General features: G+C 40.3%; 1 protein-coding gene across 4 annotated transcripts in view; it reads left to right on the forward strand.

The window, feature by feature from the left end:
* Positions 1–945: 945 nt before the first annotated feature.
* The window catches only part of LOC105832753 (nephrin), an 83,001-nt gene continuing 70,750 nt past the window's right edge, over positions 946–13,196 (forward strand). The window contains exons 1-2 of one of the 4 annotated variants that reach the window (XM_036293893.1): positions 946–1,999; positions 3,775–3,948. In XM_036293893.1, coding sequence (XP_036149786.1) covers positions 1,825–1,999; positions 3,775–3,948 — 349 coding nt within the window. In that variant the 5' untranslated portion in view covers positions 946–1,824. The remainder of the gene's footprint in view (positions 2,000–3,774; positions 3,949–13,196) is intronic. The other 3 variants (XM_036293892.1, XM_036293889.1, XM_036293890.1) reach the window with 3 other exon arrangements.

The following is a 13,196-nucleotide window of genomic DNA, read 5'->3' on the forward strand; positions in this document are numbered from 1 at the left end:
AAAATTGAATTCTGGGTCAAAGGTACAACACCGTATGAAATACCTTTGCTCAATACATATATGAAAGGTGTGTGTAAAGGAAGTTGAGATATAAATTCGTATTTTTAGATTTGTATTTCCAACGTTTCTTGATATCATATCAAGTTTCATATAAAATAAAATATATGAAAGTTAACTCTAACAAACTAAAATAATATAATATAAGTTTCACTTGTTCAAATATCTATAAGATGGTTTTACAGAATAACACGAACAAAGGTACAACGGATCAACGGCGTGCCACCTTTCCCTATTCAAGTCTTATTACATTATCCCAAATTATAATTTCTATTATTATTCACACTATTGGTGCAATTACATAATTAATTCAAATTCGTCAGTTGACACGACGTGAATTCGCTTTTAACGCAGCGGCACAAAGGGAGAAACACTCGCGTGTAATGCGTATAACGCGGACCGACCGATCTCGTGTGTGCGGTACCGACAGTGGAATACCATGCGGTACAGGGATTATCGATCGTATCGAAGCTAAACCCGTCCGATTATCTCGATTCTTCCAGCAGCAACGATACCGGAGAGAGCTTAGCGGTGGCTTGCGTGATCGCCGACATTATCGGCATAATTATTGCGCTCTCTCCCGTTGCCTCGCTAGCGCGCGCCTAATCGATCCGCGTTGGCACAGGGGCGCATCCTTACGATGTTCAATAAGAAGCAATTAGAACCTCACTATCGCCCGCTAAAAATGAGAAATTATACCGAGGAGCTCTCGGTTCCTGGTAAACTTAACACAAGCACTTGAACGGCTGCACCGACCGGCGCGCTGCGGGCTCGCGCAGTTGATACGCGAAACTTTTCCTCGTCTCGCGTGATAATCAACGGTACGAGGAGCAAAAAGATCCGGGTAATATGCAATTAAAGTTAATTAGCCAAGACGGTCGACGCAACTGGAACGTAAAGAAGCCGTGGATTACGGAGCGAGTGACGGAATCGGAAGTGGACGTCGTGCCGCCGTCGTGCGATAAATGCTGGATAACCGCATTGGTTATTAGAGCCACCAAGCAGTTATCGATTCCGAAGTTACGGGTTCCTAACTGGACCCGTTTTTACGCTTATACCTCTTGCCATTAATTGACGACTTGCCTCGTTTCTTTTCTTTTTGTTTTTAAGAAACGATGGACAAGTATCTGAGAACTCTCGAGATATAAGTTTTTCATAATTATATCTGTTTGTACTGCTTAATGCGCGCCAAGTTGAAGTTTCAACGATGCGATGTCAATATTATAAATATGTATACATATTATATATTTCCGTTTGCCATTACGTGAGTAATATTTTAATATCTAATGTCGAAAGCACGACGTGAACCGTCATTCTCCGTTTCTGTTCGCAATTATGCATAAGTGCAGAAAAATAGTTACAGAATAACTTGTTCTTCTTTTTTTTTATTATTCCTCGAGTTCCTCACATTTACTTATCAAAATTTTACGTGTAAGATATGAAATTATTTGCAGTAAATGTATTTCTGCAGATATATAAGAAAAGTATTACTTTTAAGCATTTGTCTAAATTGTCTAAAAGATCAGGCATTTATCGACGTATTTACCATAAAATCAGTCATCAACTCCCAGTATTTCTTCATGCGGATAGATAAAAGCTCACGCGGACGATTTCTACAGGGAGAAAATGCGCCGTAAACGTAATTTTATAGTCTACAGCGCATCACCCTACTTCGCTTTACTCTATCAAGCAAGTAAAACGCCCGCGAAGCGGTGACTCACGGAAACACGTGAGCTTATCGTCCCTCCGAAGAAGCACTGCTGCCGAATGGAAGTCATTTTTCATTTTCTTTCTGTTACAGGCGAAGGACAATATTTTCGGGTCAGGCCGAGCAACAGCTCCGTGCTGGAGGGCGGCGAGGTGATAATTTCCTGCGAGGTGGGGAATCGAGTCGGTACCGTCCAATGGGTCAAAGACGGCTTTGCTTACGTCATACAACAAAGTGAGTACAAATTGAAGCATAAATAGTGCGTCTGTTCATCTCTCAAGCGTAGTCTTTCGGAGAAAGACTACGCTTTTTATTCAACGAAAATCAAGATACATTAGTAATAATTATTATGTATGTGATTATAAAATTTCACAACAATTTAAAAAAACGCGTTATTCTTTTTTTTAATGATTTATTACTTTAAAAAAAAACTTGATCTCAAGATTCAACGATGTCTAATTTAAGATTTATTGAACGACGTCGGAGAGGAGGATCGTTACATTCTGATTTCCTCTCCAGCCGCCTTAATTGAGCGCCAATTACCCTCAGAGGAAACTGATTAGACCAGTTTTTGCCTGGTATTAACGCTTGCCAGTTTAAATCTTCAACAGCGTGAAATATGAAAGTATTGGAAAATTATGATAAAGACGACCGATTATGTTTTCTTTGCAAACATGAGTTTGAGATAAGATTTTCAAAATTTCTGACGTAAACGCACAAACGTGAATTCTGCAATAGTGTACGACTTTAAAAAGTTATAATTATTTGTAAAATGAAATCTTTTGTCTTTACCATTCGCATTGGGTTCCAATAAACTTAAAAAGAGAATAATCCAAAAAGTCATTTATGATATTAACGTATCGATAATAACAAAAGATAAAAAGATCAAAATCATACAGAGAGCAAATCGTGCATGTTAAATTTGATAAAGACAGGTAATCCTGTGTTTGCACAATTAACGCCTCGGGAAAACCAGTTCGTGTCTAAATCCACCAATTAAAATCGGGCGCAAAAGCTGCTTACAATTTCAATAGGAAATTGGGTTTTCGCTTTACGCAGAATTGTTTTACATTGGAATTTTCGGAAACACATTAACGCGCTAATCAAGAACCACCAATGTTACCTCTATTGTTTTCTACTTCATCGGATTTACATCTCCGTATACATTACGATTACACGCAGCCCACACGAGTTGGTGGGATTTTACAATTTATTTCTATCACATTTATACCGGATACGTTAACTGAAATTTTGTTCTGAATAAAATCTTCCTATTCTGAAATCAATCTTTTAATAAAGTTTTACAAGTAAAAGAAAATAAATTCGCAAATGCAGAATGTTATCTCGTTGATCTATTAATTAAAAATTATGAAGCCTTGAATTGTCGAATAAATTAATTATTTTACAAAAAATTTCTATTTACGAAAAAAATATTTTATTCGATAAACTTTCGATTTATAATCGAGTAATTTAAACATTAGCGACTGACGAATATTTGTTAACAGTTTTCAGAACGTTCAGAATTAATTTCTGTGCACGACAGAAAAATCTGATACGGATAACATACAAAAAAAGACAGCCAAAAAAAGTTTGTTCTATGTATTTTACACGTATGTACGGTTTTTTACGATCTCTCAATTAAGGAACGTAGTATCGATGTGGATTTATTATTTAAGCTCAACTGGGAAGAGGAATCTCGTCCGAGAACGGGACCATCGATAGTGAGCGGTTAATTACTCAGCGGTCTCATTGGCTTCCGCCTATCGTAATCGCATCGTTTTGCCGTGTGCTCGCATACCAACCGAATGAGCGCGTAATAAACACAGAGCTAAAATTAAAGTCGAGATATCAGCCGCGTGTTCGCTCATAAATTATGACATTCCCTAACCACGAGGCGAAAATTGTTAATCAGCTAATTTCCAACGATCGATCGTTCGCTCGCTCGCAGAAATACACGTATAGTGATCCTGCGAGCTGACATGTAACCCGATCCCGAATGGATGTTACAGACGGCGACATCGTGGGCCATCCCAGGCTGAAATTGATCGGCGATCAGAACGCCGGTATTTTCAACCTGAGAATCACCGACGCGTCACTGACCGATGACGGCGAGTACGAGTGTCAAGTCGGGCGTTACCTCAAGATCAAGCCAATCCGCGCCAGCGCACACCTGACCGTCACCTGTAAGTCGAAATATGATGATGTACTCAGAAAAGAAAGTTTAACCAGACCTGTCCAATTCCAGCGCGAATGAAGGAGCAGAGCTATTCCTATTTCAGTTCGCTCATATAACTTCTCTCGACGATTCGATTAGAAACTGACTGCGAGACACGGATATAATGAACACATATATTTTGAAATGACGATTAATGGCTTCAAGTCTGTTTCTCTCTGTTACTTTCTCCCCGAGATTTTTCAATCAACGAGATGAGGAGGAGAAGGCGTTTTGTGCGAGAACTTGGACAGGTTTGTTTTAACCCTTCCGCCGCCGATTACAAGAATCTGATTTAATGCATTTTTAAATATATAAAAATAAGAAATGTATGAAAAGTGTTTTTGTTCAAATTACAAGATAGGAAAATTATCTCGAGCCAAGACTAACTAAAATTTTGACTGGCACGCGGCAGGGTCAAATTACTTCTCTTTAATTTTAATATTTTAATCTCTATTAATGCACGCAAGATTATAATTTTGCTTAATCTTACGATTTAACGTAAGATTTTACGGCAATTAAATATTTATTCGTAACAACGAGTTCTATTCATCCTTTTGGACACGAGACTTCCAACGATAAAACGACGCCGAAACGTCTATTATTTATTTATCGATAGAGCCCGAGCGGAATCGCGGAAGAGTTCGTAAGATAAACGAAGTCGCGAACACTGTATGTTAATTAACATTTTCTGAGCGTGACCCACGATATTTCCACGGCAATCCGGGGTAACCCCGGCGGCGGCGGCGGCGGGATATACGAAAAAATACTTGCTCCTGCCTGGGAATAATCGTGACCGTGTCGTTCCGACGATAGCCCCGCACGGGGCGTGATACTTAAAATGCAAAGCGTGCCGTAACTCGAATTACAAACTCACGATCTCGAAGCCGTGCTTAAAGTTAATTTACGCGGTCGTGTGGGCGTTACGCCGTGTAATGTCCCGTCGCGAAGAGGGAGGTCGACTTTCGGGGGAGGTTCTCTCGGCGAGAGTACGGTTGATCACACCCGACGATGACACATTCGTTAGCCCCGAGCTTTTGTCACCAGCGTTTTCGCGCCATCGACGACGTCTCCTCCATCTTTCTCTCCTTCTCTCTCGTCGGTAAATTATGCAGAGGTTATTAAGCGCGACAATATGCACTCGTGCGGACTTCCGTGTAAACTAGTTTTCACGCGACCCTTCCGGCGCGAAGACCAGGACGACAACGCTTTTTCGACAGCATCGCGGGATCGCGACCTTTCGTCGGGACCGTCCATCGACCGTCACTATATTCTTCCTGCTTTCCCTCGCCCTCCCCCTCCCCTCCGCGTGCATCGCATACGTGGTGGTGGTGCATCGCGGTCGCACGCCTCGCCCGCTATGACCGGAATGCAATAGTGCGTTCGCGAGTGCATCGCAAAGCTAATTCCGCGACTGCTCCCAGCGCATCAGCGGGTTCCGATGACAAACGTTCGCTCGAAAATGAATTTTTCTTTCACGCTTTGCGAAACGGGAACGCCACTCGCAAGTTCGATTAGCATTGATCCATTTATACCTCGGGATTCTTTCTCAATGAAATTGCGCTTTTTCTCGTTTCCGTTTCTGTTTGGCAGAAACGCGAGACAAAATACATGTTTTCTCTCTCTCTCTCTCTTTCTCTCTCTGTCGGCACAATTATTTTGAAGTATGAAACGTGCGCGCGATCCCTCGGCGATATTATTCAAAAAATCATCATATATAAACTGCAAGTGATTTGAATTCTCTGGATCTCAGATGTACGTATAAATTATAGATTATGAGATTACCATAATAAGGAATTCTCCGAGTTAATGTGACTTATCTGCTGAATGTTCAATGATTCGATGAAAGGGTAGAACTCTGACCTACTTTTCCGCTATTATAGGTGGCGGATTAAAAGAGAAGAGAAGTGCATTTTACTAATTCTACTGTATTTCGCTCTTTCTTGTTACAAATGCTTCTCACAATCAGAAATGGGTTGGTACAGTTAGACCAGGTCGTTCTTTCAAATATACATATTTTATGTTAAACTACTTAGCTTTGATACACGTGAGGGTTGAACAAAAAAAGATTTTATGTAACTCGATGAATTGATTTAAATTTGAGTAGTTAATATTTAACAGTACACGACACGAAAATTTTCATAAAACGCGCTGATACCCAAGCAACAATTATTTACAGTTAACGCCAATCAAATAACGCTTTAAAAAAAAAAATGAAATATTTTACGCGACAATAAATCCGCAACGGGATAACATTTTTTTAATACGCGAGTTTCACGCGTAGGGAACGAGCACCGTTAAAATGACATTAGCCTTGATGTGCAAATTCTTCGTTCTCGGGGATAAGTCTGGTTTTACACCTGCGCCGGGCTTTTAATAAAACGGCCATCGCACGGGCGCGGGCATATTACTAAGTCGTCATATCCGTCAAATCAATCTTCCTCGTTGCACACGTCCGCGTTCATTACGCTCGTATATACCGTTGATGCTGAAAATACGCGGGCAGACACCGTCGACGATAATCCATGCCGCGGGTCAAATGGATCATCGGTGAAAATCGCGCGCGCGCGCAAATCTCGAGCGATCGTTAACGAGGGACATCAAGCCGGTAAATTCTCACGCCCGGATGCGCCTATTTTGTAAACGCGCGCACGTGTGTGTTTTTCACGGGGAGTATTCGCGGCCCGATGTATTTCTCCCGCATGTGCCCACGTGCAAACGCGGGCGCACAAACGCAACGATCAATCTGCGCCGTTAATTACGCGCGTAACGGTATTTTCCCGATCCCGCACCGGTAAACGGATATAATTGTATTTCGCTTTACTCCATCGATACCCGTGTCCGTCGTCATATTTCCTCTACCTTAATAATTCAAATCGATTTCTCGTTTGTTTCCCCCATCTGGTCGATCGTTGCCGCTATTATTGCCAAATAGCGAAGTTATCCTGTCACGGGCAGACTTACAGGCATCGAGCGTAACAGGTTCGTGAAAATAATTGTCAGAGAAAAGGTCTTTAACCTTCCATCGTTTGTGCGGAGAGAATGCATTTATCGAATAAAATTAGAGCCGACAGCGCGTCGATATCACGGCAGATATGTCTGATCGATTTTACAACGCTTGTGAAAATTGAAGCGAATCGTGTCAATTAGCGAAGTCGCGAGAAAAATAAGATATTTCAAATGTTAAGAAAATTAATTAAAATTTACGGTTGGTTTGGATACTTACTTATCAAAAATAATTTGTTAACAAATAATGTAATGTATGGATTTTAATTAAATATAGGTACGTTTAAGATATAAAAAGGGTAATAAAAACAATTATTTTTATTTCTCTATATAATTAATACACTTTTTTTAGAATAAAATAAATTTATTTTTCTGCATCCATAAGAATCTTTGGAATTTTTGTCTTTAAAATAGTTGAGACTTTATCAGTGACAAATTTTTTTCGTAAATTGGATTTTAATTTTGAAAATAAAACCCACTAAGGGCTAAGTCAGATTATACGGGAAAAAGAAATAATCTTTGATATTAAATCATTTTAAAGATAATTATTTAAAAACAAAAATTCAAAATATTTTTTTAGTGTAGAAAAAATTGCCAATCGTTTTAAGAAACGTATTAAAACAAAAACCAATTATATATTGAATAACGAAAATAGTTATTTTATTGTTATCATCCTGTTATCATCCTTTTTAACATCCCACGAATTTTGCTACGTATATGTAAATTTGCTGAAAAGACGTGTCGAAGAGAAAATTGCGAGCGAGCATTCACGATGTTTAAGCTTAATCCATTCAAAATGATACTATACGTACATACACCTAAAGTTGTATTGATCATTGCGAAAGTACAACATGTTTTTCTACTTCGAAACGATATGCAAACGACGAGAAAATAAATGCTGTTCGCATACACGCCATAACCATTTGAAACTTGGTCTTTCCCGACTGCGACGCACGTGGAAGTGTTTCCGTGTACACGATTATTTTGCGAAAGAGACTATTGGGGCACGCGTAATGCGACCGCCGACATTGTACCTGTTCTTAAATGCAACGGCATTAAAAACACGCTCGTGTGTTCTTTCAAGATTGGGCGCGAATTCTTCGTTTACATTTTAACAATGTGGCGATACCGACGTTCTCTTATGAAATGATAACGGTATCTTTTGGTATCTTTAATTATTCGAGAATTATCATCTGCGAATAAATAAGAATAAAAGAGAGTTTTCCGCGAACAACACGAAAGAGCAAATTAATGTAACTTCGTATATTACGTAGAAATCAGAATTAAGAAAAGCATGATTATGATTCATTTACTGCTATTGTTAAAGAGGCATACGTTTTTACTAATTCATAATTCTCTTATTCCAACTAATATAAAAAGACTAATAATTTTTGTTATTTATGTGATTTATAATAATTATCTTTAACGTGAAACATTACTAAATGATAGATATTTTGAATTATATATAAAGGACAATGAGTAAAATGAACCATTTTAGTTCTTGGAATGTAAGTAAAAACATATGTATGTAACAGTATATATATTTTTACAGTTTTTGAGCGCAAAATTTGATTCTGATTATTAATAAATTTTAATTTGTCCACAAAGTTTAAAAAATCAATATATATAACTATTCAAATATATTATAAGAGCGCCGTCAAAATTTAAAATAGTTTCCATCGATAATTCTTTTTCGATAAGTCCATGTTTTTCAGATGTTAATAATTCTTTGGTCGTCGTCTTCGTCATTCACTTCTATCGCTGTCAGAGGGTAGTTTCGGATTGCCGGAAGGCCATCCTTGAACTCGTCTTGGAAAAAAACTCACGTATCTCTCCAGGCATCGTACGAATTCGTGATACGCAAAGAATGAGGAAGAGGAAGGGGGGAAGTCACGGGATAAAGACAAATAAAAATGTCTGAGCACGAGGGGACATTTCTTTCGATCCAACGAGCAAATGAAGAAGTTGCCAGAGACTAGGGCGAATGAAAGTGGTGTATACGTATATAGGTACCATCGGAATAAGAAGACGCCGGTGCTTTATTAAAAATAGCGGACCAAAGGCTCCCGATGAGACGTTTAAATCTTCCGGCCGACATTAAAAAAGTACTGTAAGCACCGGCAATGGTTAACTTTCAGTGGCGGTCATTTAATACGGCGAAAAGTTCCTCGCAATTTTTATCTTAGCTTTCGATGTATTTTTTTAGTGAAATAATTTCGCTGCATTCCCGCGTTTGACCGTGTGTGCGCTCTGTGCGTTTCCTTCAAATTTATAAAACTGCCATTTGGATACGTTCTTGTTTTCAGCTCTTCGCATATTTCCTCTTTGTTTACTCTTCATCTCTGTCTCCCTTTATTTTTATTGTGTTACCTTTCGCATTCATAATTATTTTTGCGCGTACATTCTTTTTGAAATGCTAATTAAATTAATTTAGCTTTCTCGTGCATTTTAGCTGCATTTTTCATTGATTATCGTTTTTTTATTTTTTATTTTTATTCTTTAATTATTTTTCATTATATTTTTTAAAATCGGCCGTTGTTTATTCTCTGTCTCGATTTTCTACTGTTTTTACATTATTTTATTAAGAGAAATCTGCTCTATATTTTAAAAAATTTATCTATTAAGTTACATCATTTACAGGTTGAACGAAACGCAACTATTTAAGCAAAATGACAAAATGTGTTCCCGATTATACACATTTTGCATTATATATGCATTCGATTCAGCGATTCATTACAGACCGGCTGGCATTTCTACAATACAATTTACGTATCGGTTAGTTAATTCGTTGCTGGACAACAATTATATAAATGTCATTCAATGCGCACACTAGAATCGTTCGCAACAATGCCGCTGTAAACATCGGATAATTTCAGGTAATCCGAGTCGTGTTTACCGATATTTACATATTGTCTTGCAAAATGGACCCGAAGAGCATGACGAAACACCTGTTTCGTAAATCAGGTTTTCAGGTTGCACCGAAGTAACTGTAGCCGTTGCGAGCGAGAGCTTTTGCAGACTTTTGACGTGAACGTCATCGGAAACGTCAATGGACGTTCGATAGATCGATGTCGGTATATGAAAAGAAATTTTACGAAGCACGGACATTACGTTTTTCCCCTTTAAATAAAATAAAAACGCTGGGGCATTATTTGCACGGGATGATCGATATCCGTCCGCCTGTCTCTATGTGTGCATTATTTATTCGAGAAGTTTAGGGAATGATTCCTACGCGATTTTCTTCCCCGTGTTTCCGATGGTTTTTTTTTCCGACGGTCACATCCGCGGGGATGAAAGACACAGAAAAGAAATCGAATTTCTCGTAATTTATTCGAGTCCACCGTGGACACGCGAGTCGTGGCGTCGTCGTTTCAGTTTGCTTCTCTCTTCCCGGCAACTTTGTGCGCGCGCTGGACCGTCTTGTCGCTCGCCTTTCTTCATGCAAGACACGTATGAGTCGAGAAAGGATATTCCGGACTAGCCCCCTGAATCGTTCACGGCCAGAGGAGCAGCCCCCACGTGTGCGCTCTTTGGCGCGATGTGTGCGTATGTGTGTGCATATGCATGCATCGCGGCACGCTTTATGTATGAGACCTGAAAAAGCCCCGGAAAAGCTCGCCGCATTCGTGGAAGGTGTATAAAATTTTGAAGGGTGGAAAGGTTTGTTTGCCGGAGAGACTACGCGTGATTGTCGTTCACCTCCACCGCGCGGTTATTCTTTCTAGTTACATATACATATACAATTGTGTACGCGCGTACACATACGTATGTACGATTCCGGGGTACCGTGAAAAATCCTTCAAAGTAGAAAGACATAAAAAAATATATAATACGCGTGTTGTAAAAAAAAAATTTTTTTTTCCTTTTATATCGTGCTCACCGCACTTTTCCGTGCGCAAAACCTGATCTTTTTTTTTTTTTAACCGGATTACCATCCACATGCTACGCGATCGCGAAACGAATGAATTCGAAAAGTGCGAATCAAACATTTTTTGCAAACAAAAAGGAGAATACTGCGTTTCGAACGCACCGCTTTACGCACCGCTCTCCCGCCTATATTTTTGTTAGGTGAAAAAGCACGATGTAAAAAATATTTTTCATGCCTTCGAGGATCACGGCCATCGCGCGGTCTGACGAAGCGTGGTTCCTGAAACGCGCGCACCCGCGCGCGCTCCCCCGTTATCGTCATTGCTTACGTGCCATTTTGTCGCGCCCGACTCGCTCGTTTTCGACATATCGCGCATCCTGATCGATACCATGTCACGGTTTCTATCTGCTATTTACAAAAGGCCAGGGGTGAAAGGGAAGGCATCGAAATCGCTGTACACCAGGCACGCCTGGCATCAGCAGCAGCAGCAGCAGCATTCCCTCTCCTTCTTTCTCTCTCTCTCTCTATCGCTACTACATTTTTTATTCCCGTAAGACCACCCTGCTCGACCGCCCTCTCTCTATTTCTCGCCACCTTATCCGCCTCATCCCTCTCGAACATGCAGTTAAGCGACTGATGCTGTTCGGGCGCTCAGTTTTCCACCAACAGTAAAACGGTGTCGCACAGCTCTACGAGTGGAATTTATTTCGCTTTGCGCAAAGGAAAAGCGGCTCCGCACGCCGCCTCTCACCCTACATCCTACACCCTACATCCAGGCCATCCGCTTCTCTCCATTACCCTTCCTTACCCCTCCCCCCCCCCTTTGCTCCTTGCTCCGGTATATATATATTATTTTTGCCGCCGCCGGTCGCCTCCTATCGTCGTCCCTTTCCGTCTCGCGCGTGCCACGGACGGCTTAACGGTAAAAATGAGACTTATAAGACGACCCGGCAAAGAAAAATACTTTCTTACCGGACCGAGGCGCCGCGAATAAATCCTCAGTCACAAATGCGAAGATAAGAGTGACACGTAAACGAAATGTAGCAAAATGGAACGTAAGCGACGAGCTATATAAAACGGATATGAGAATCCGATCCAGTATAGATGTCAGTTTATGCCATTTATATTGCCGTTTTTCGACGGGAGAGCAAGTGTTTTTCAGTATTGTCGCAGGGCACACATATAAAAAATATAGGATAACCCGAAATTCACGAATAAAATTCTTATAAACAACAAGAAAGTTCTTGAGAAAAAAAACGCTAAAACAGTCATACGTGAATTTTTATTTCAAGCAACAGTTTTTTTGAGGCATAAGAATTTTCAACTGGTCAGTTACTTACATCTCGAAACTAATGTTTGAAATGAAAATTTGCCAATAACTGTTTCACTTCATTTTTCGCGAATTTCAGAATATTCTGTAACAGATATAGATCTGTGCAAAATAACGACTTAACAATTACTGTAAATAGCTTAACAAACATTGTAAATAATAAATTAATAATTTAAATCGTACAATATGTTTCATGAAAAGATCTAATGCATAATTGCAATAACTGATTAACAGTAAAATATATTTGTCATATATTTGAATGTTCAAGGAAGAGCGTTAAGAATCCTAGCAGATATTTTATTTCTTATTAATCTGTTGTAGTTACGAATCTCCGGAATAAAAGGTTCACAGCATTTCCTCTTAAAGTATGTTTTTTATCGAGCGCTTGGTAAATCCGATAGAGTCTTCGCGATTCGACGGAAAACTCGATAGTGCTCGAACTGATGCAGAGCCTTGCATTTGTGACAAGTAACGAACGAAGTTACAAATGCAGCGCGGATGCCCTCGCTCACGTAGAGAGAGAGAGGGAGAGAGAGAATCGAGAGGGAAAGGTCTGGCGAGGGAGTTCTCCATTCGTTGATAATTAACTTTGCAAAACGTCGGCGTTACGCACGAAGGGCGCAGTCGTTAATGCCGATGATGCCTGACAGGAGACGCGGCCTGGCATAACGCGATTGTGTGTACACACGCGGCGTGTACCCCGCCGACGCGCGTGTGTCGCGGCGCGCGCAAATGCAATTCCACGCTTATCATCCGCCGGCGGATATAATTGAAGCAGCGCGAAAGAGATAATTTGACAAACGAGCGAGTACGGGAGCGCGATAAAATTAAGCGCGGCCGCGACGCCGCCGCCGCCGCCGGTACGTGTGATGCAACGGTCGGCAGATGAAGAAGGCTAATGTCGCGCGACGCGCGATGAATAATTTACGTCGTGTGTACGTCGTCGGGTCGCTCTCGCGATTAATTGGTCGTAAGACCGATACACGCGCTCGCATATATACGATATGGGTTTTTT

This window comes from Monomorium pharaonis, chromosome 11 (assembly GCF_013373865.1).
Source record: "Monomorium pharaonis isolate MP-MQ-018 chromosome 11, ASM1337386v2, whole genome shotgun sequence".
Lineage (NCBI taxonomy): Eukaryota > Metazoa > Arthropoda > Insecta > Hymenoptera > Formicidae > Monomorium > Monomorium pharaonis.